Source organism: Clinocottus analis, unplaced genomic scaffold, assembly GCF_023055335.1.
Source record: "Clinocottus analis isolate CAN_PGR_092001 unplaced genomic scaffold, fCliAna1.0.p SCAF_26, whole genome shotgun sequence".
Taxonomy (NCBI): Eukaryota; Metazoa; Chordata; class Actinopteri; order Perciformes; family Cottidae; genus Clinocottus; species Clinocottus analis.
In genome coordinates, this window is record NW_027175998.1 from 859,206 (window position 1) to 879,221 (window position 20,016).

The 20,016-nt window shown below is 40.1% G+C and overlaps 2 protein-coding genes across 2 annotated transcripts; both read left to right on the plus strand.

Annotated features, from left to right (window-relative positions):
- The first annotated feature begins 4,873 nt into the window (after nt 1-4,873).
- Nucleotides 4,874-7,964, plus strand: LOC137794956 (ladderlectin-like). The gene is made up of 9 exons (XM_068592124.1): nt 4,874-4,932; nt 5,028-5,095; nt 5,255-5,284; nt 5,382-5,426; nt 6,539-6,571; nt 6,911-7,002; nt 7,217-7,342; nt 7,465-7,564; nt 7,849-7,964. The coding sequence occupies exons 2-9, from the start codon at nt 5,047-5,049 to the stop codon at nt 7,917-7,919; spliced, it is 546 nt and encodes a 181-aa protein (XP_068448225.1). The 5' UTR covers nt 4,874-4,932; nt 5,028-5,046; the 3' UTR covers nt 7,920-7,964.
- Nucleotides 7,965-13,924: 5,960 nt separating this feature from the next.
- On the plus strand, nt 13,925-18,020 carry LOC137794952 (snaclec coagulation factor IX/factor X-binding protein subunit B-like). The gene is made up of 10 exons (XM_068592120.1): nt 13,925-13,990; nt 14,082-14,149; nt 14,323-14,352; nt 14,450-14,494; nt 16,190-16,261; nt 16,525-16,557; nt 16,899-16,990; nt 17,205-17,330; nt 17,453-17,552; nt 17,838-18,020. The coding sequence occupies exons 2-10, from the start codon at nt 14,101-14,103 to the stop codon at nt 17,906-17,908; spliced, it is 618 nt and encodes a 205-aa protein (XP_068448221.1). The 5' UTR covers nt 13,925-13,990; nt 14,082-14,100; the 3' UTR covers nt 17,909-18,020.
- The last annotated feature ends 1,996 nt before the right edge of the window (nt 18,021-20,016 follow it).

Genomic DNA, 20,016 nt, shown 5'->3' on the forward strand with positions numbered 1-20,016 from the left:
TCTTGCACATTATTACACAAAAGCAATTTTTAAATAAATAAGATGCACGCCATAAATGCAATACAACAATACTGCTTTTACTATGACGGCAATTTATATATGTGCACGCGCACTTCCGTAGCCTCACTGACAGGCAGTGTTGATGACTCGCCAAATTGAGCTTGACGTGATAGCACGTGTTGTTATGTATTTTCTGTGCTCAACGAGCAGCGGGTGCTGCCACGAGCCGCCCCGCCTCCCAAAGCTCTCACAGGCGGTCAGTCTCACAGGAGCTTCATGCTGCATTATTGAAAATAAATCGTGCATGCCCAAAGCTCCTGACTCACTATGATACACTATGGCAGTCACGATCATATCTGGATCTTTACTCTTCTCTCAAAGAGGAGAACTTTCCACATGCGGAGGCCTGCTTAGAATATGTTTAGTGCACTTGTTCAAGCCAACACAGACGGGACTTTTCTCATAGTAAGAAAACCTGAACTGAACTGGAAAAACATAAAAAAAACATTATTGCTTTTGTATAAAGTTATTCAATCGCTGGTATTTAACATACATCTTTAAGGGAAGTAACAAACTGAAAATGGACAAAATAATTAGTGGCTTGTCCTTAACAGGGACCCTTACTACTAAACACACTGTTTATGATGTCCCCTGATAAAATACAAATGTTTCTTCTGGTTACGGAGAAATAGCAGTATATCATCTGCATGAAGCAAAATAATATGCTCAATTTTCCCACTATTAACACCTTTAATATGTGGATGTATTCTACTAGCCTCGGCCAAAGGTTCAATGACAGTTGTAAACAGAAGTGGGGACAGTGGACAACCTTGACAAATGCGCGAACCGGGGTGAAGTGTGACCGTTCGTCATAACCATTCGACATAACCATTGCTTGTGGAGAGGTGTACAGTAATTTTACCTAACTTAGAAATGTATTGCCGAGAGAATAATTTTCCGAAACATTGAACATGTATTTCTATTCGTATGATCGAACACTTTCTCAGCATCCAAGGAGACCACCATAGATTCTAGAGGATTGTTTTTGGCCTGTTGAATGACCCCTAATAAGCTATTCACATTAGAATAATGTTGCACAAATCCTGTTTGATCAAGCCCGATGGTGGTGGAGAGGACAGGTTTTTTTTTTTAGCTTAAAGCTTGGGCAATATTTTATTTTCCACATATTGCAAACTAATTGGTTTATATGAAGAAGGTCCTTCTGGGTTTTTCCCTTGCTTTGGTATTAATGTAATTGCAGCCGTCTGTGTTGATTCAGGTAGTTTTTTATTCAAGAATGAGTATTCGCACATTTTACTTCAGCGTGGAACAAAAATCTCTTTAAATTCTTTGTATATTTCGAGAGAATGCCATCTTGGCCAGCTGCTTTACCAGAGGGGATGTCTTCAGACTTAAAACAACATTTTCCGTTCGAGTCTTTTAGACAAGAGAGAATTATGGCGATTACTTAAAACTTTTGAAGGTAAATTATCGGGTTTGTTTCCATATTCATACAACTTTTGCTTTTAAGAAAATAATACTTTCTTGTTGGGATATTGAAGTATGAAGAGCAGCCCTTACAACAATAATTTTTTGGTTGTTTTCTTTAGTTTAATATTGCTTGTGTTGACTGTGTAGGGCCTGTGACCAAGTGTGTTGGCCACTGTGAGCACTGAAGCCTTCACGACACATTTTGTCAGGATTTCATAATTGAGCTCAAATTTGCCCAAAACATAATACTAAAAGTAAAACAAATTTCCTTCAAGAAATCATTTTCTTTTGCACTGGAGTTGGATGATAAGACCAATATCGTAGTGTGCAGAGTTACAGGCGGTCAGCTCAGAGACAGAAAAGCAATCATAAAAGAAAGACACGACACGTTTTACAGTCATGAAACAGCAATGACTGAATTAATGACATAATTGGAAATCTTCTCATAAAGTTAGTGACTGTTTTAGAAGCTTGTTTTTATTGCCTCTCTGTCACCTTATCTGTGCAGCCCATCAGCCTTCATAGCTAAGCAATAAAAGGATCAAATGTTTTACTGGAAGCTGTGCAATGTTCTTGGTGACAATAAATATCTTACCTTCTATTTTCCTCCACACTTTCTGTTATTTCCTTATCCTTTAGCAGTTCCGCCTTTTCCCAGCAGTCTGTTTCGCCAACTATCATCAATCTGAATCTGAACCATGAAGCAACACCTTCTAAGCTTGTGCACTCTCTTAGATCAGCTGCTAGTGGGCTTCTTAATGTTACTAGAGCCTGACTGGTGACCAAAGGGCTAAAGAAATTTTCTCAAAACATTATTCTATAAAAAATCTTGTTTTTTTGCTGTGAACGACCTTGTAATATCTTTAAGATAGTGTTACACAAATTGAGTTTAATTCTATTATTATGCCAGCAAGCCAGGAACCAGTATGCTCTTTTCCACTGCAGGAACAGCAACATTCCCAGCAGACAGACTTCAGTGTAGATTATGGCTCTGCTTTTATCACATGGAATGATTAATGTTTGACTTCATAAATGTCTGTAAACTCTTGAGAAACAGACAATACAACATGGTATTATTTCCTTGTACACGTGTTGTGTCCTTGATTTAATCAGTGATGTAAACATAATGATAATTCACTGGAGGCTAACGGGAACGCTAAACAAACTTCAGACTTTCTTTTTCACACTATGATTCTTCCGATGTGAACACACCCACATGTTGATGGAAAGGTAGGACATGGCCTAAAGTGATGACCTTCATTCAAGGCCTCAACATTATGAGGTTTGAATTCTACAAAGCCAATTTCAAGCACCATATTTGCTGTGTCTTTTCCATGCATGAAACTACTGTACACATCCTTCAAAAGGGAACCTACGTGAAAACGGAACGGGCTCATTGTGATCAGTAATTGTCTTGGTTGTTCCATGGTGGAGCTAACTCGATTCTTGGTGCTGTAGCTCAACCAATACAGAAGTCAGTGGAACACTGGCTGCAGCTATAAATGACACGTGTTCATTAACTGAAGCACGAGCTCCTCATATGGGGCCAGGTGTACACCTTTAATTTTGGGGTACAGACCTTGGAGAATACTGGAAAAGTATATATTGAACAATATAGTGATGCCAATATGGTGATACCATATAACAGATTAAACGGACAAGGCTGAGCTATAAGACTAAGCAATACATTTACACAAATATATTAGTAAAATAGCACTTGTGCTTAAAGAGATAACAGAGATTTAGTATGGGTCTGAAAAAACACAGGTAGATGTTGCTGACTAGCAAAAATTCTTTCAAAGAATATCTCCACCACATTCAGCTGCAGGTTAACATGTTCATGCATTAGTATTAATGATCGAATACTACCAAGTACAATGTAACACTGACAGAAGCCTTTTCTCAGAGACTGTTGGTCTGTCTATAGTTTACATTAGATAGATAGATAGATAGATAGATAGATAGATAGATAGATAGATAGATAGATAGATAGATATTTTATTAATCCCCAAAGGGAAATTTGTTGTCATAGTAGCAGCGCAACACACTTTACAGACACCAAATGGAATAAACTAAATACACGAAACAAATAAAATAATAAAATAAAATAAAACTATATATATATATATATATATATATATATATATATATATATATATATATATATATATATATTGTAACGGCCTGAGGGGAAGGGTTGCCGCAGGCGTCTACATTCCAGCCAGAAGGCTCCACCCACGCATTAGAGGAGCATCAGGATCAGGTGGGGAACGAGACGCACCTGATCCTGATCTCCTCATCAGAGGCGCTTATAAAGGTCAGGGAGGGAAAAGAAGAGAGGGGCACATGCGACGAGGAAGGAGCGGCTTCTCTTTGTGCCGACGGAGGTGAAACCGGTAAGCCGGGTAGTGGCCCGGTTGAGATAGTGCTAGACAGAGCTACCTTTGAGTTATTTTTGTTTATTTCAATAAAACCCTTTAAAACCTGCAGAAAAGACTCTGCCTGTGATTGCTGCGCTGCCCGACCGTCTGGGTCCTTCCTCCCCTCCTGTTACTATATCTATCTATCTATCTGCAAATTATATATATACACAAAAGAATACAACCATAACTGTGCATAAATACACAATAGGATAAAAAATAATAGCTTGCTTAGTTCAGCTTTAGCACGACCATAGCAGCAAGAAAACATCAAACCATCAACGTTTGTTGGTACTAGTTTGTGTTATCATTAGTTGCACTAAAAATAGGTTTTGCTAATTATTCAACAATATATGTGTGTAAAGTTTCTTGTTAAGTGCTTTGGCCATCTGTGTGTTTACTGCGCGACCATCCTCATAGTTTGTTCATTGGATTAAATTCCAAGTGGTAGAAAATGACTGTTTCAACTTCCACGCCACCATCAGACTACTCTGTTAGCAAGAGAGACAGACTTTGAGTTAGCAAAAGGCAACTCTGATTCAGACAGCACAACCACCAGACCTGATCCGGCCGGGAGTCAGGACGGTCCAGGATCAGACCCCCTGGTGCTGGAGTCTGCGCAAGCTCAACTGAAGTTACTACGGCCACTAACTGAAGTTCCCGACCGAGTAGTATCTAAAAAAAACACAAATACAGAATACATAGCTGACATAGCTAAATATCAAGTCCAGTTTCACTATTGTTTTAAGCATTGTTCTGATCATAAATCACAATAATAAACTGTTTACATGATGTCAGGAAACAAAGATCAGAGTTCAGGTTAATATCTTTATGTGTAATCCCCTTCCTGCACACAGGGCTGAGTCACAGACGAACATTGACACACTCGCTGGTTTTGCCAAACAACACGCCCACGTGAACGTCACTCAGTGTGGTTCAAGATTGTGTATATAGAGAGCAAGGATATCTTCTCTTCATCACTGCATCACTCAGCTGATACCTGAATCACATTGCCTGACAGGTAAGGCAGCTGCTGTGCTCCTCTTCCTTCAGTGGAGCTTGTGGTTCTACTCTCCTCTGTGTATTTATTTTCCATTTTGTCTCCGCCACACTCAGCCTTCTGTTGTTCATCACCATGAAGACTCTCCTGGTCCTCTCCGTTCTCCTCTGTGCTTCATTTGCAGGTGACTTTTCAACACAGACAATTTAGACGCACTCACATCATCATGTGCTCATGAGTCTGTCACATTGAATTCTGTAGTAAAGCTGTGTGTAGTAGTGAACAGTGAGGGGTAGAGGTGTAACGAGGTCACTGCTGTTACTGACAGTGTTTTTCTCTGCAGCTCCGGCTGAAGACAAAGAGAAGGCTCCAGGTCAGTATGGAAGGTCTTTGCTTTAAAATAGACTCAGATAGATGAAGATCTTACTGTCTGAGTGTCTAACACCACCACTGATGTGATTCATCCACAGAAGCAGCAGCGGAGGCCCTGAAGGAACAGATAGTAGCTGTACCTGGTTAGTGTCCTCTTTAAATCTCTTGTTTTATTCAGTCTGCACTGTGATGTGTGAACATCAGCTAAACAAATGATCAAAATAGCTCAAATTGTCAATTGATATCCAAAGATAGGATAAACAAGTTCCACCAGTTTGAGGAGAGGAGGGAGGACAATGATAACGAAGACAAATACGCCTTGCCGGACAGCTCCAGTCCCTGTCATTACATCTTGCCCAGATACAAAAAATACGTTTTTCTAGAATATTTCTTTTTTTTGATTGGCTAATGGGTGGCTCCTCACGGGAGACCTACCGGGAGATTTTTTTTTTGCCGTGTGTGTCGTAAGAGCGTGTGAAAACATGCAAAAGTGTGTGTGCGTGACAGCAACAAATGTTAGTGTTTAGGTCAAAGCATAGTTGTGTCCCAAAACACGGTCAACTAAAAGGAGGCCTGATGAAGCTGTTGATGTTTCAGAGATAGAGAAGATGATGAAAGATGGGGAGGTTTCTGTGCCAGAAGATGCTATCCCTGTTTCAAGAACCGGTAATGAGAAAGGACACATGCCATTGTTCACATTAGACTCTGTGCTTATAGGAAACAAATCGGGGAAATAAATATATATATTTTTTTACAGGTATACTTTATCCAGTTGGTGTTGTACTATAGAAACAAGTTAAATTAGATTAGACATTTTAAACAATTAGAATACTCAACGCACATATTGACAACAGAGCCACCAACTCTCTCGCTTTCGCCGTGTGACACACGCTTTTTCATGTTTTCACACGCTCACACGCCACACAACCAATATCTCACGCCAAAAAAAAGTCTGGGGCGCGTTCGTTCCTTTTCAAACTCCCCGACGATAGATAGCGCTGAAGAGCGCATCTGTAAACCTATTCGCTGCATAGACATCTTGTTTACCCCAAACAGACAGTCGCGGGACTGTGTCCGCAACTGGGGGACCGCCGGCAGAGAGGAGCGGAGAGACGGCGGTATCTGGGCTCTCAAGTCTCACGCATTGAACGTGACTGTCACTCACTGTATTGGCCCACTTTGATACTGAAATATATACATATAATATGTATAAATATTACTAATCATTGTGTTGACTGTTTCTCTGTCTCTGCAGCACCTGTGTTGGATGAGGCAGCAGCACCTGAATGTAAGTGCCACAACATTGTTTGAATATTTCATTTTTGTTCCTTCATGAGTGAATGAACTCTAAATATCACAAATGCAGGAAGTACGCATGATGTGCTTTGATGATTGTCACAGTATTTTGGCAGGTCTTAGGTTATTAACTACAACCGGTCTAGTTTTGACTCCTCTGCTAACTATTGTCCAAAGGATATCAGACACATACAGACAGATGTTGGTTACATTAGAGCAGCTGTTCCTGCTGTAGCAGGCTGTATAAAGAGAGACGAGAAGGGACCTACTCTCAGTGTGTTTCAGTCAAACTGCTCTGTTGAAGGCAACATTCTCTTCTGTGTGTCTGCAGCTCACTTTATCTCCTGTCCAAACGGCTGGTCTCGCCACGGCTCCCACTGCTACCTGTTCATCCATCATCCCATGAGCTGGTACAGCGCTGAGGTACTGTCACCGTTACATTTCTGTGTTGTTATAGCAGCTCAATGAAAAAAAAAGTTATCTGGAGACTTTGTAGTTCATTTAATTCATTTTAATGATCCACTACTAGATGGTGATCAGCCGGTCACCGTCAGTCCGTGAAAAACAATTCAATTTGGAGGAAGAAAAAGAAGAAATAAATTTACTCAACTATTTATGTGCTTCCTCTGTCCAACAGGAACACTGCAACGGTCTCGGTGGCCACCTGGCTTCAGCCACAAACCCCGCTGAGTACAGCTTCCTCCAGCAGATGACACAGACAGCCGGTCAGAGCATCGCATGGCTTGGAGGCTTCAACCTGCAGGTCTGAATTTATAAATAAATACATGCCATTCAGTCCAGATCAAGCCCAGGACCTGGTCCAAAGAAAGTCTAGTGAAGAGACGAAGACAACACTTCCTTACTCTCATGCTCTTTGTCAATTAGGGCCGCTGGATGTGGATTGACAGTGAGGGTTTCTATTACACCAACTGGTACTCCCCGTCATCCAGCAGCAGCTACCCCTGCGTCTACTTACGCAGCTCCAGTAAGTCAACCTGTTTGCTTTGGCTGGCTAGCTTCACTAGTACAACTTGTCACCTGGATTTTTGTCTCGGTCTCAGACATCTGTATTTATATTGGTTATTATCTAGATACGGTTCACTGACTTGTACTTCACGCACCGACAGTACAAGTCAAACACACTTTTTTTCACCCTTCTTTTGGTCTGACTGCTGACTTACTCATTTTGTAGATCAAAACTAATCTTTTATATTGCCATGCACATTATGGTGTATGACTTGCTTAAAAATGTCTTACTTCATTTTTCAGATGGTTGGGGAAACACCCAGTGCAGCTCTGGTAACCGCTTCATCTGCTCCAAGAGCCCTTTCAGCTGTTAACATCTGTCCTCAACATCTTGGAACAGATCAGCCAATGTTTTACTGTCTAAAGACAACTCATGTGTTCTGTTGATTGTTGCTTTATTGAATGGTTGATTTCTATTGCGTATTCTTCAAAGCATTAAGTGGTGAAGTTTTAAGTAAATTTGTGTGACATTTGGTTCTTTTTCATAATAAAGACTTGCCAATAATGATTATGGGACAATGTGTGATCTTCCTTTTAGCGCTTTGTTGAAAAGTGGCTGTTAAAGTCCAGTGAACAGCCATTCCCCTCAGAGTGACTTGAGCCAACAGTCTAGGATTCAATGTATAGCGTCATACATCTACGAACTAATGCTTTGATTCATGGTTTTCTTGCTATAAAAGGTATGATGATTAAAGAAACCAAAAACCTCTTTGATATGTTGAGAGACGTATACGCCGTATCTACATCACCCCTCTTTTTAAATATGGTACATATACATCTAAGAACTAATGCCTATGAGGAAAATGACTACTTCTCTCTTGATTTATTCCCTCAGTAAACATTGTAAACATGATTTTTTTTTGCTCTCAATCTCTAGTTTAAAATCTCGTTCAATACAGTATGATGATGTTCATTTTATCAAATGTGGTCCATTTCAGACAGACCATAAAGCAGTGTAGATAGATATATAGATAGATACTTTAATTTGTTAAATTTCCCCTTGGGGATTAATAAAGTATACATGTATATAGCGTATTTACGTCGCTCCATTTTCCAAATACTGTAACTTTACTTCACAGGTTGCAAAAAGTCAACATGGCGATGGTCGTAAAGGCCAAATCACTAAACTCAAGGCTTCATAACATCAGTCCACAAATTAGTGACATCACTTTGACTAAGTCCACTTCTTATATACAGTCTATGGTCGACATCCATGCGTATCCCCAGTGACACTGACTAGTTTGAGTATCCTTATGAGACGGTAATGATTGATTCAGGTTTTCAGTATCCAGGTATCCAGTGTAAACATATGTATAGTCTATTGAAAAAAATATTCTCTATATTGTGTATAATAATGGAGATTGTCACGCTAATTCTTCTTCCATTTGGAACCTTGAGGTCCCTAGCAAAGTTGGGTCTCACCTGAATGTGCAGCTAACCTAGATATTATTTTTCTACTTCTTGACAGAGAGGGAGAAGTCTCTGAGTAACAACTCTAGTTTTGATGCAAATAATGAAGTAATGCTTAAAAAGCTCCATCGCCAAGGTAAATAAAATCTAAGTAAGAAAATCAAACTATTAATCATTCATGGCCTTTTCACTAAGGCATCTCATGGGATCTGATTGGTTGGTTTTCTGTGTTCCTGGCGAAAAAGGTTTTTTTTTTCAGTTACTCTCATTCAAAAATAAAACAGTACATTTCAAAATGACTGCCTGTATATCAAATAGCGGGAAGTGCATTTTCTACCTGCGCTTCAGTGCCGTCTCTGCTGAACAACCTCAATATGATGCCACAGCTACCGTTTATTATTTGTTTTGTGTAAACACCTTATATTCACATAATACTGCAACATTTGACAAGTGAAATAAAATGGTATATGAAGCGCAACACCTACAAATACACTAACCGCAGAGTGCAGATACATAAATACGCTCATGATGGGATGAGGCATTATTAACGGATATTGCATGTAATCTGCATTGACGTAAGTAACACAATGACAACAAATTCACAAGAACCACTCACATTTATTCATATCAAAACTATGGAAGCCCGTTTACGCCACTTTAATAAATAAAATTAAGATCTTGTAAGTCATAATTATGAGATAATATCTCAAGTGTTATACAGTGTCCACAGGGGATGTCTGTAGCTGCAGCTGCTGCTGCTTACTCTTCTTTGAGTTTCAATGGCAACCAACTTGACTAGGTGCATACTGCCTACTGTACCGGGGTGTGCAGATTTAGGGTGCTGCAGCTGCTGCTGCTGAGGATCTTTGCTGAATTCAGAAGCGGAAAAATCCACAAATCAGCTGCAAATATAAAAACCGCACGAATCAAAGTTGACAGGGAAAAAAAGAAAAATGATTGGCTTATAATCCGCATTTAGGCCCACATGTTGCCCTTATTTGTAGACTCTACATTTGTCGTGAGTTCTTCCATAGAGACATAGAGGTTAATTCTGACAATTCCATTGTTATCATACCATGCAGAGGCCAATCTAAAGACGTAATGGTGGGATGAAGCTATGAAGACGTCTCGGTGGCCTTGGTGTATTGATAACCATAAGCTATTTAAAAAGGTAGTGCTTCGCTCATTCTTTGAGCAGTCTTGGCTATGCAAGTTGTCTATTAAGTTGTACTTTTGACTTTGCTCCTTCCTTGCAACAAATAATTAATAAAATAAATAATGATTTTTTTCTAACAGTTACATAGGTGAAAAAAGGCAGTCCTTGAGATTTGCTTCACGTGGGAATCAAAGGACAAGTCCTGATCAAAGATTTCTCTGAGATTCCTTACGGTGGTGCTGGATGCAAATAACTACAGTTTTGTCTGAGGTCATCAGGAAGTTGCAGGTCATCCAGATTGTTATGTCTTTTAAGAACCTCGTTGGTATCATCTGGCTTGATCAACAAATATAATTGCATACCATCGGCATAACAATGCAAGTTTATGGAGTTCTTTCTAATAATATTCCCTAAAGGAAGCATTTACTATAAGGTGAATAAAATTAGTCCTAGCACAGAACCTTGTCTAACTCCATGACGAACGTTGGTAGTCACCAAGGCTTCATCATTTACAAACTGAGATCAATCTGATGAATAGGAGTTAAACCAGTTTAGTGCGGTACCTTTAATACCAATCGACTGGTCTACTAGAAAGTCATGGTCAATGGTAATGAATGCAGCACTGAGGTCTAACAGGACGAATGCAGAGCCAAGTCCTTTATCTGATGCAACTAGAAGGTCATTAGTCATTGTCACCAGTGCTGTCTCTGTGCTATGATGCTTTCTAAATCCTGGCTGAAATACACTTTTGTTATGGAGAAAGTCACACAACTTTCTCAAGGATCTTAGCGAGGAACAGAAGGTTAGAGTCCGTATAGCCAACACCTCTGGATCATGGAGGTTTAATTACAACTACGTTGAATGATTGTGGCACATGACCTGTTAGAAAAGACCCATTGATAATATCCAGCAGAGAGGTGCCAACCAAAGGCAAAACCTCTTAACCTCTTCTTGTCTTGAAGAGTAATATATTTAGTGTAAACAGAGAAGTTCTCTGAATACGTTTTTTAAGGTCCCCTTCCTCTCCAGCACTGAAATCACTGTACTCCCTGTTATATATATTTTTCGTATCCAAATAATTATGCAAATATATTTAACTACACTTAAGATTTCACAGCAAGTATAATGTTAAATATGAAAAATTAAATATTAGACTGCCAAACATTGAGGAGTGCTGTAACATTCAGCTATCAGCCAAGCAGCTACTAGTTTGTAGAAATCGTTATAATAGTAGCTTGATATGACACTTATTTATTTTTTTTAATTTAAACTTCTTATGACTGATATTTATATGTAAGGTGTGTGTGTGTGTGTGTGTGTGTCTGTGTGTGTGTGTGTGTGTGTGTGTGAGAGAGAGAGAGAGCTTGCGCGCATGTGTAGGTTGTTAATATGCTGTTTCAAGGACTTCAAATCAAATCCTGTTGTATAATGTGCAATGATAGATGCATTCTATTCTAATCTAGATTGTTTAAAGGCTAGAAACTTATTTTCTAAGCCAGCTTCTTCATTTGAATGCTGTGTGCTGGTTATAGCTGGGCAGGACTCCATAGACAAAGGTGATGCGTTAGAGAATTAACATCCATGTCCTCAAGAAACTTGTAAAGTGGGTACACATTAAACACAATATGTTGAATAAATTCATAATGACTGTTATACTTTACCCAGGTTTGACCAAGGTATTAACAAGTAATATTCAGGTCATACCAAGGTTTTATATATTGTTTTATTAGTCCTGCAATGGGATATTTAAATATTTAAGATATTGTTACACATATTGAGTTTATTATTATTTAAATTATTTTCATTATTATTATGCCAGCAAGCCAGGAACCAGTTTTTTCTTTTCTACTGCAGGAACAGCAACATTCCCAGCAGACAGACTTTAGTGGAGATTATGGCTCTGCCTTTATCACATGAAGTGATTCATTTGTGACTTCATAAATGTCTGTAAACTCTTGAGAAACAGACAATAAAACATGGTGTTATTTCCTTGTAGGCGTCTTGTGACCTTGATTTAGGCAGTAATGTAAACATAATGATAATTCACTGGAGACTTACAGGAACACTAAACAAACGTTAGACTCTCTTTATTCCACTATGATTTTTCCGATGTGGAAACATGTTAGCTCTTGATAGGAAGGCCATGGCCTAAAGTGATGACCTTCATTCAAGAACTCAACATTATGAGGAAATAATTTAAATTCTGCAAAGCCAATTTTCAAGAACTCAACATTATGAGGAAATAATTTAAATTCTGCAAAGCCAATTTTCAATAACCATACAATCCAGTCGTAGGCAATGAGTGTTGTGTAGTCCACATCACGGGTGGACTGGGGGGGAAAAAGTGTCTCTGGAGTTACTGTCAGAGGCTGACACTCAACATACAGCGCGTTCATACATGTGTGGACAGACACCCAACCCGCAGAGCCACACGGCACCACCACGAGCATGGAGGGAGGTCACGAGGAGAAAAAAAAGAGAAGCCACTTCAACCACCAGAGCGGACTCCCCCGCCGAGCAACGCTCAATTACACAGCAGCCGATGCGTGCCCGCCCTCACTTTCATTGCGCCACAAGGGTTTCAGAGACCCTCTGACTTGCGCGCGCGTTACACACCTTGGTCCGTGTTTCAAGACAGGTCAGGTGGGTTGTTTACATTGTCGCTGACCCTTGACACCCATTACGTGGGCCGATCCCCACCCTGGCAATGCAATGCGGTTGAGGCGCACTAAGGACAGTCCTTCTTCAAGCACATAATCCACAGCCCCAGGAAGCAGCGAGGTCGTTGAGGTCCAGGGGTCCCTTGCAGAGTAAGAATGAATGAAAAAAATTTAAAATCAACGTCAGAAAAGTTTTATTTTGAAAAAAGACCGGATACATCTGTCTGCACGTAACCTCAGATGAACCTCTTGACACGTTACGCGATAGTTACCCCAAAAATGAAACTCAAAAGTCTGTTTCAACTTGGTGTTCTGGATTAAAATCAAGGCAGAGTATCCTTGAGATCAACAAAAAACCTCTGAAAACCTTGCCTCCATTTTCAACATCCTGTCTTTGTCAAGCGGGTTTAAACACAACAATAGTAACATCAAATCATCAAAACCATTTATTGACACCGGGACGTTCGTTGGTATTTTGCGTTTTCATTAGTTGAACTAAAAATAGGTTTTGTTAAATATCCAACAATATGTGTGTAAAGTTTCTTGTTAAGAGCTTTGGCCATCTGTGTGTTTACTGCACGACCGTCCTCATAGTTTTTTTATTGGATTCCACACCACCATGAGACTACTCTGTTAGCAAGAGAGACAGACTTTGAGTTAGCAAAAGGCAACTCTGATTCAGACAGCACAACCACCAGACCTGATCTGGCCGGGAGTCAGGACGGTCCAGGATCAGACCCCCTGGTGCTGGAGTCTGCGCAAGCTCAACTGAAGTTACTACGGCCACTAACTGAAGTTCCCGACCGAGTAGTATCTAAAAAAACACAAATACAGAATACATAGCTGACATAGCTAAATATCAAGTCCAGTTTCACTATTGTTTTAAGCATTGTTCTGATCATAAATCACAATAATAAACTGTTTACATGATGTCAGGAAACAAAGATCAGAGTTCAGGTTAATATCTTTATGTGTAATCCCCTTCCTGCAGACAGGGCTGAGTCACAGACGAACATTGACACACTCGCTGGTTCTGCCAAACAACACGCCCACGTGAACGTCACTCAGTGTGGTTCAAGATTGTGTATATAGAGAGCAAGGATATCTTCTCTTCATCACTGCATCACTCAGCTGATACCTGAATCACATTGCCTGACAGGTAAGGCAGCTGCTGTGCTCCTCTTCCTTCAGTGGAGCTTGTGTTTCTACTCTCTTCTGTGTATTTATTTTCCATTTTGTCCCACACTCAGCCTTCCGTTGTTCATCACCATGAAGACTCTCCTGGTCCTCTCCGTTCTCCTCTGTGCTTCATTTGCAGGTGACTTTTCAACACAGACAATTTAGACGCACTCACATCGTCATGTGCTCATGAGTCGATCAGCAAGCCTCTGTCACATTGAATTCTGTAGTAAAGCTGTGTGTAGTAGTGAACAGTGAGGGGTAGAGGTGTAACGAGGTCACTGCTGTTACTGACAGTGTTTTTCTCTGCAGCTCCGGCTGAAGACAAAGGGAAGGCTCCAGGTCAGTATGGAAGGTCTTTGCTTTAAAATAGACTCAGATAGATGAAGGTGTTACTGTCTGAGTGTCTAACACCACCACTGATGTGATTCATCCACAGAAGCAGCAGCGGAGGCCCTGAAGGAACAGATAGTAGCTGTACCTGGTTAGTGTCCTCTTTAAATCTCTTGTTTTATTCAGTCTGCACTGTGATGTGTGAACATCAGCTAAACAAATGATCAAAATAGCTCAACTTGTCAATTGATAGCCAAAGATAGGATAAACAAGTTCCACCAGTTTGAGGAGGGGCGGGGGGACGATAACGAAGACAAATACGCCTTGCCGGACAGCTCCAGTCCCTGTCATTACATCTTGCCCAGACACAAAAAATACGTTTTTCTAGAATATTTCTTTTTTTTGATTGGCTAATGGGTGGCTCCTCACAGGAGACCTACTGGGAGAGTATTTTTTTTTGCTGTGTGTGTCGTGGGAGCGTGCGAAAATATGCAAAAGCGTGTGTCACAAGGCAAAATCGTGAGAGTTGGTAGCTCTGGTAGCTGTCAGAACTTTTATATATGTAGGCAGGTGAAATGAGAAATGAGTGCTTCCACACAGCTACAATAGGGATCTTTATTTCTCTAATAAATTTAGAATATTTAGTTTACTTTGGTTCATTTATAAAGTGCAAAATACACAACAAAAAGTACAAAAATAACTGCAGCAGTAGCTCCTGTTTGAATCAAACAAAATAACAAACCATACCGCACAGTTAACTACGAAAGTTAACAAACAAAACAGTTAGATACGTTATGCAGAACGTTGCAACGCACTCACCACATGTTATTCTGGCATTAGCTAAAACCGCGCCGCCGACGCTAAGTCCGCACAGCTCAAATCTGTAACCATCATGACAATTTGTTTCAACATCAACACATCCAGCGATACATAAACACTTTATGAAAATTATTTACATATATCACAGAACATCTACGGACACATTCTCTGCAAAAGTGACATTTCAAACCCATCTACTAACCCGGAGACCGACGACCGCTCCACCTGAAATCACGGATTCGACTTCCCGTTTTCTTCGCGCGTCTCGCCGGCTCCCCTTCGGGCTACAGCGCCCTCTAGTGTCCCAACGGTGACAACACCTTTCCCACTTGGTTACATATATTCTATAGTCACGCTTGGGGCATGGGTGCAGCCTCAGCTGTACTTTGTGCTAGTGGTACTTAGCTCATATTAGCATGATCCTGTAGCAAGCTGCACTAAACTGGTGAACAGGGTAAACATATTTGCTAAACGTCGGAATGTTGCTCATGTCGTTCTGCGCATGACAGCAACAAATGTTAGTGTTTAGGTCAAAGCATACTTGTGTCCCAAAACACGGCCATGCGAGCCACACATGGAGCTTCCTTTTTGGTCTCCTTGCTCCTTGTTCTACCTCTCAAACATTCCGGTCCTCGGATCATTCAGATTATCAACCCCCAGCACCAACTGCAAAACAGCAGGTGATCGTGATAGTTCTTTTTTAGCCCCAACGTCTGGGACCATCTTCCCCAACCTATCAAATCTGCTGAGACAGTTTTAAGCATCTTCTAAAGAGCCAAAGCCAGTCTTTTCATGGATCGCATCCCTTTTGTATATCTAACTTTTCCTGTTCTGTGCTTGATGCCATCATTTCTTTTTGGTCTGTCTTTCATTGTCCTATGTTTTTTTTTTTATAGAAATAAATATTTCCCTACTTACTAAGGATCTACACCCAACATCCTTGATTTCTTGTTGTAGTGCCTTACTTACAGTAAAGTCAAAAAACTGTCAACTAAAAGGAGGCCTGATGAAGTTGTTGATGTTTCAGAGAACGAGGAGAAGATGATGAAAGATGGGGAAGTTTCTGTGCCAGAAGATGCTATCCCTGTTCCAAGAACCGGTAATGAGAAAGTACACATGTCATTGTTCACATTAGACTCTGTGCTTATAGGAAACAAATCGGGGAAATAAATATATATATATTTTTTTACAGGTATACTTTATCCAGTTGATGTACTATAGAAACAAGTTAAATTAGATTAGACATTTTAAACAATTAGAATACTCAACGCACATATTGGCTCACTTTGATACTGCAATATATACATATAATATGTATAAATATTACTAATCATTGTGTTGACTGTTTCTCTGTCTCTGCAGCACCTGTGTTGGATGAGGCAGCAGCACCTGAATGTAAGTGCCACGACATTGTTTGAATATTTCAGTTTTGTTCCTTCATGAGTGAATGAACTCCAAATATCACAAATGCAGGAAGTACGCATGATGTGCTTTGATGATTGTCACAGTATTTTGGCAGGTCTTAGGTTATTAACTACAACCGGTCTAGTTTTGACTCCTCTGCTAACTATTGTCCAAAGGATATCAGACACATACAGACAGATGTTGGTTACATTAGAGCAGCTGTTCCTGCTGTAGCAGGCTGTATAAAGAGAGACCTACTCTGGGACCTACTCTCAGTGTGTTTCAGTCAAACTGCTCTGTTGAAGGCAACATTCTCTTCTGTGTGTCTGCAGCTCACTTTATCTCCTGTCCAAACGGCTGGTCTCGCTACGGCTCCCACTGCTACCTGTTCATCCATCATCCCATGAGCTGGTACAGCGCTGAGGTACTGTCACCATTACATTTCTGTGTTGTTATAGCAGCTCAATGAAAAAAAAGTTATCTGAGAGACTTTGTAGTTCATTTAATTCATTTTAATGATCCACTACTAGATGGTGATCAGCCGGTCACCGTCAGTCCGTGAAAAACAATTCAATTTGGAGGAAGAAAAAGAAGAAATAAATTTACTCAACTATTTATGTGCTTCCTCTGTCCAACAGGAACACTGCAACGGTCTCGGTGGCCACCTGGCTTCAGCCACAAACCCCGCTGAGTACAGCTTCCTCCAGCAGATGACACAGACAGCCGGTCAGAGCATCGCATGGCTTGGAGGCTTCAACCTGCAGGTCTGAATTTATAAATAAATACATGCCATTCAGTCCAGATCAAGCCCAGGACCTGGTCCAAAGAAAGTCTAGTGAAGAGACGAAGACAACACTTCCTTACTCTCATGCTCTTTGTCAATTAGGGCCGCTGGATGTGGATTGACAGTGAGGGTTTCTATTACACCAACTGGTACTCCCCGTCATCCAGCAGCAGCTACCCCTGCGTCTACTTACGCAGCTCCAGTAAGTCAACCTGTTTGCTTTGGCTGGCTAGCTTCACTAGTACAACTTGTCACCTGGATTTTTGTCTCGGTCTCAGACATCTGTATTTATATTGGTTATTATCTAGATACGGTTCACTGACTTGTACTTCACGCACCGACAGTACAAGTCAAACACACTTTTTTTCACCCTTCTTTTGGTCTGACTGCTGACTTACTCATTTTGTAGATCAAAACTAATCTTTTATATCGTCGTGCACATTATGGTGTATGACTTGCTTAAAAATGTCTTACTTCATTTTTTCAGATGGTTGGGGAAACACCCAGTGCAGCTCTGGTAACCGCTTCATCTGCTCCAAGAGCCCTTTCAGCTGTTAACATCTGTCCTCAACATCTTGGAACAGATCAGCCAATGTTTTACTGTCTAAAGACAACTCATGTGTTCTGTTGATTGTTGTTTTACTGAATGGTTGATTTCTATTGTGTGTTCTTCAAAGCGTTAAATGATGAAGTGTTATGTAACTTTGTCTGTTTTTTCATTGTGACAGTTGGTTCTTTTCCATAATAAAGACTTGTGACAATGTGACAATGTGTGATCTTCCTTCAAGAGATTTTGTTTAAAAGTGGCTGTTAAAGTGCAGCAGTAGTCTGAGGTCATACATACATCTCAGAACTAAAATGACTCTACTTCTCTTCTTTTTTTTTACCTCAGTAAACATTGTAAAGATTCATTTTTGGTCTCAATCTCTAGTAAATCTTCTACAATACAGCATGATGTTCATTAAGTAAAGCATAGTCCATTTAAACTAAAAAAAAGACCATATAGGAGGGTATGCTTTAGGGCTGGGCCACTGTGATTGACAGGTCGCTACGTACACATTTCAATGACAAGTTGCAAAAAGTCAACGTGGCAATGGCTGTAATCGGAGATGACAAAGGCCAAATCACCAATTACGAGGAGGTAGTTGAAAAAGGTATATTTGAAAAAGATGTGTTTTTAGTTTATGACAGAAGATGTAGAGACTTTCTGCTGTCCTGATGTCGATGGTGAGCTCATTCCACCATTTAGGAGCCAGGATAACAAATAGTGGGCGTTACAAAATGGTTGAACACAGAATCCTAATCCAACGGCAGAAAGGTTTGGAGAACAGTGTTATAAAGAACCACGTTGATGTATTTAGTTACTTCTTCTGGCATTCGTAGAGCGGCGAGTAAGATGTCCATCAGCACTATTGCTGACTGACATGGAGCCCAGCTTCAGGCCCATTCATGTATTCACATGCAGTGGTGAACACTTTGTTTTTTAATCACCCACTTACAGTGTTTTTATGGCAGCATTTTGTGGGAATGAATGAAGAAATTAAAATAATTAATAATTTTAGATTGACATAGTGAAAGTAATTGTATTTCTGAAATGTTATTAGTAATGCACTATATTTCTTCATTACTGCTAAAAGTAATATACATTGTTATACCAAACAAGTAAAGAGCATACAATTAGTCTATTCAATTCAGTTTATTTTGTATAGCCCAAAATCACAACTTACAAATGTGCCTCCGATTTACAATCTGTACACATAAGACATCCCTGTCCTGGGACCTCACATTGGATCAGGAAAAATTCCCCAAAAAACAGAGTAAAAAACTTTCAGAGGGGAAAAAAGGGAGAGAAAAAAACCTTCAGGAGAGCAACTGAAGAGAATCCCTCTCCCCAAATGGACACAAGCAAGAGATGTCTGAACAGCACATTCAACATATATGACAGAAATTATTCATATAATGAGTAGTAGGCATGGTCCACGATCCAGATAACCACGATCCATGTCAGCACAAGGAGGAGGGGCCTCAGCAGGGATGCCCTGGCAGCAGGCAAGACCGGTTCCAGACAAAGCCATGTTCCTCGAAACTTGAGCAAAATACCTCACCAACTTCACCTCTACCACTACTACTGTTACCTCTGATAACTGGAGAGGAAAAATAATTAATTAAGCTTTATTTTAAATGCTACTCTCTGTGTTGTACTGTGTATGACTTGAGAGAGAGCATCATGAAGCCCTCTTCCTGTTGAACTTCGACTGAACCACAGTCATCTGACTCCTTTTCTGCCCTGGGGGATACTAAAACTATTGTTTTTTGCATACAAACTGTGTTGGTCATTACAATGCCTGTACTGTATCACACACTGATATAAAATTGAGATATAGCTAAGTATGTGCACTCACTTTTTCCTCCTGTCCATGTCAAGAGTGTGCCTTCGATTTGGAAATTTCCATGAGCTTTAATAGGTGAAGCCCCTTTTTGTAAGACATATCTAATCATATAATAAGTGTCTGTATTGATTATTTGTCCTTATATGCAAGGATGCACTCAGCATTGATTCCAGGGCAGTCACTTGAAGTAAACTGTTAATTTTGGTCCTTCTGTGCAAAAGCCTATTAAATATAGACAAAGACAAATTTATCTTTGCAAGTCTTCCTTTATTCGGT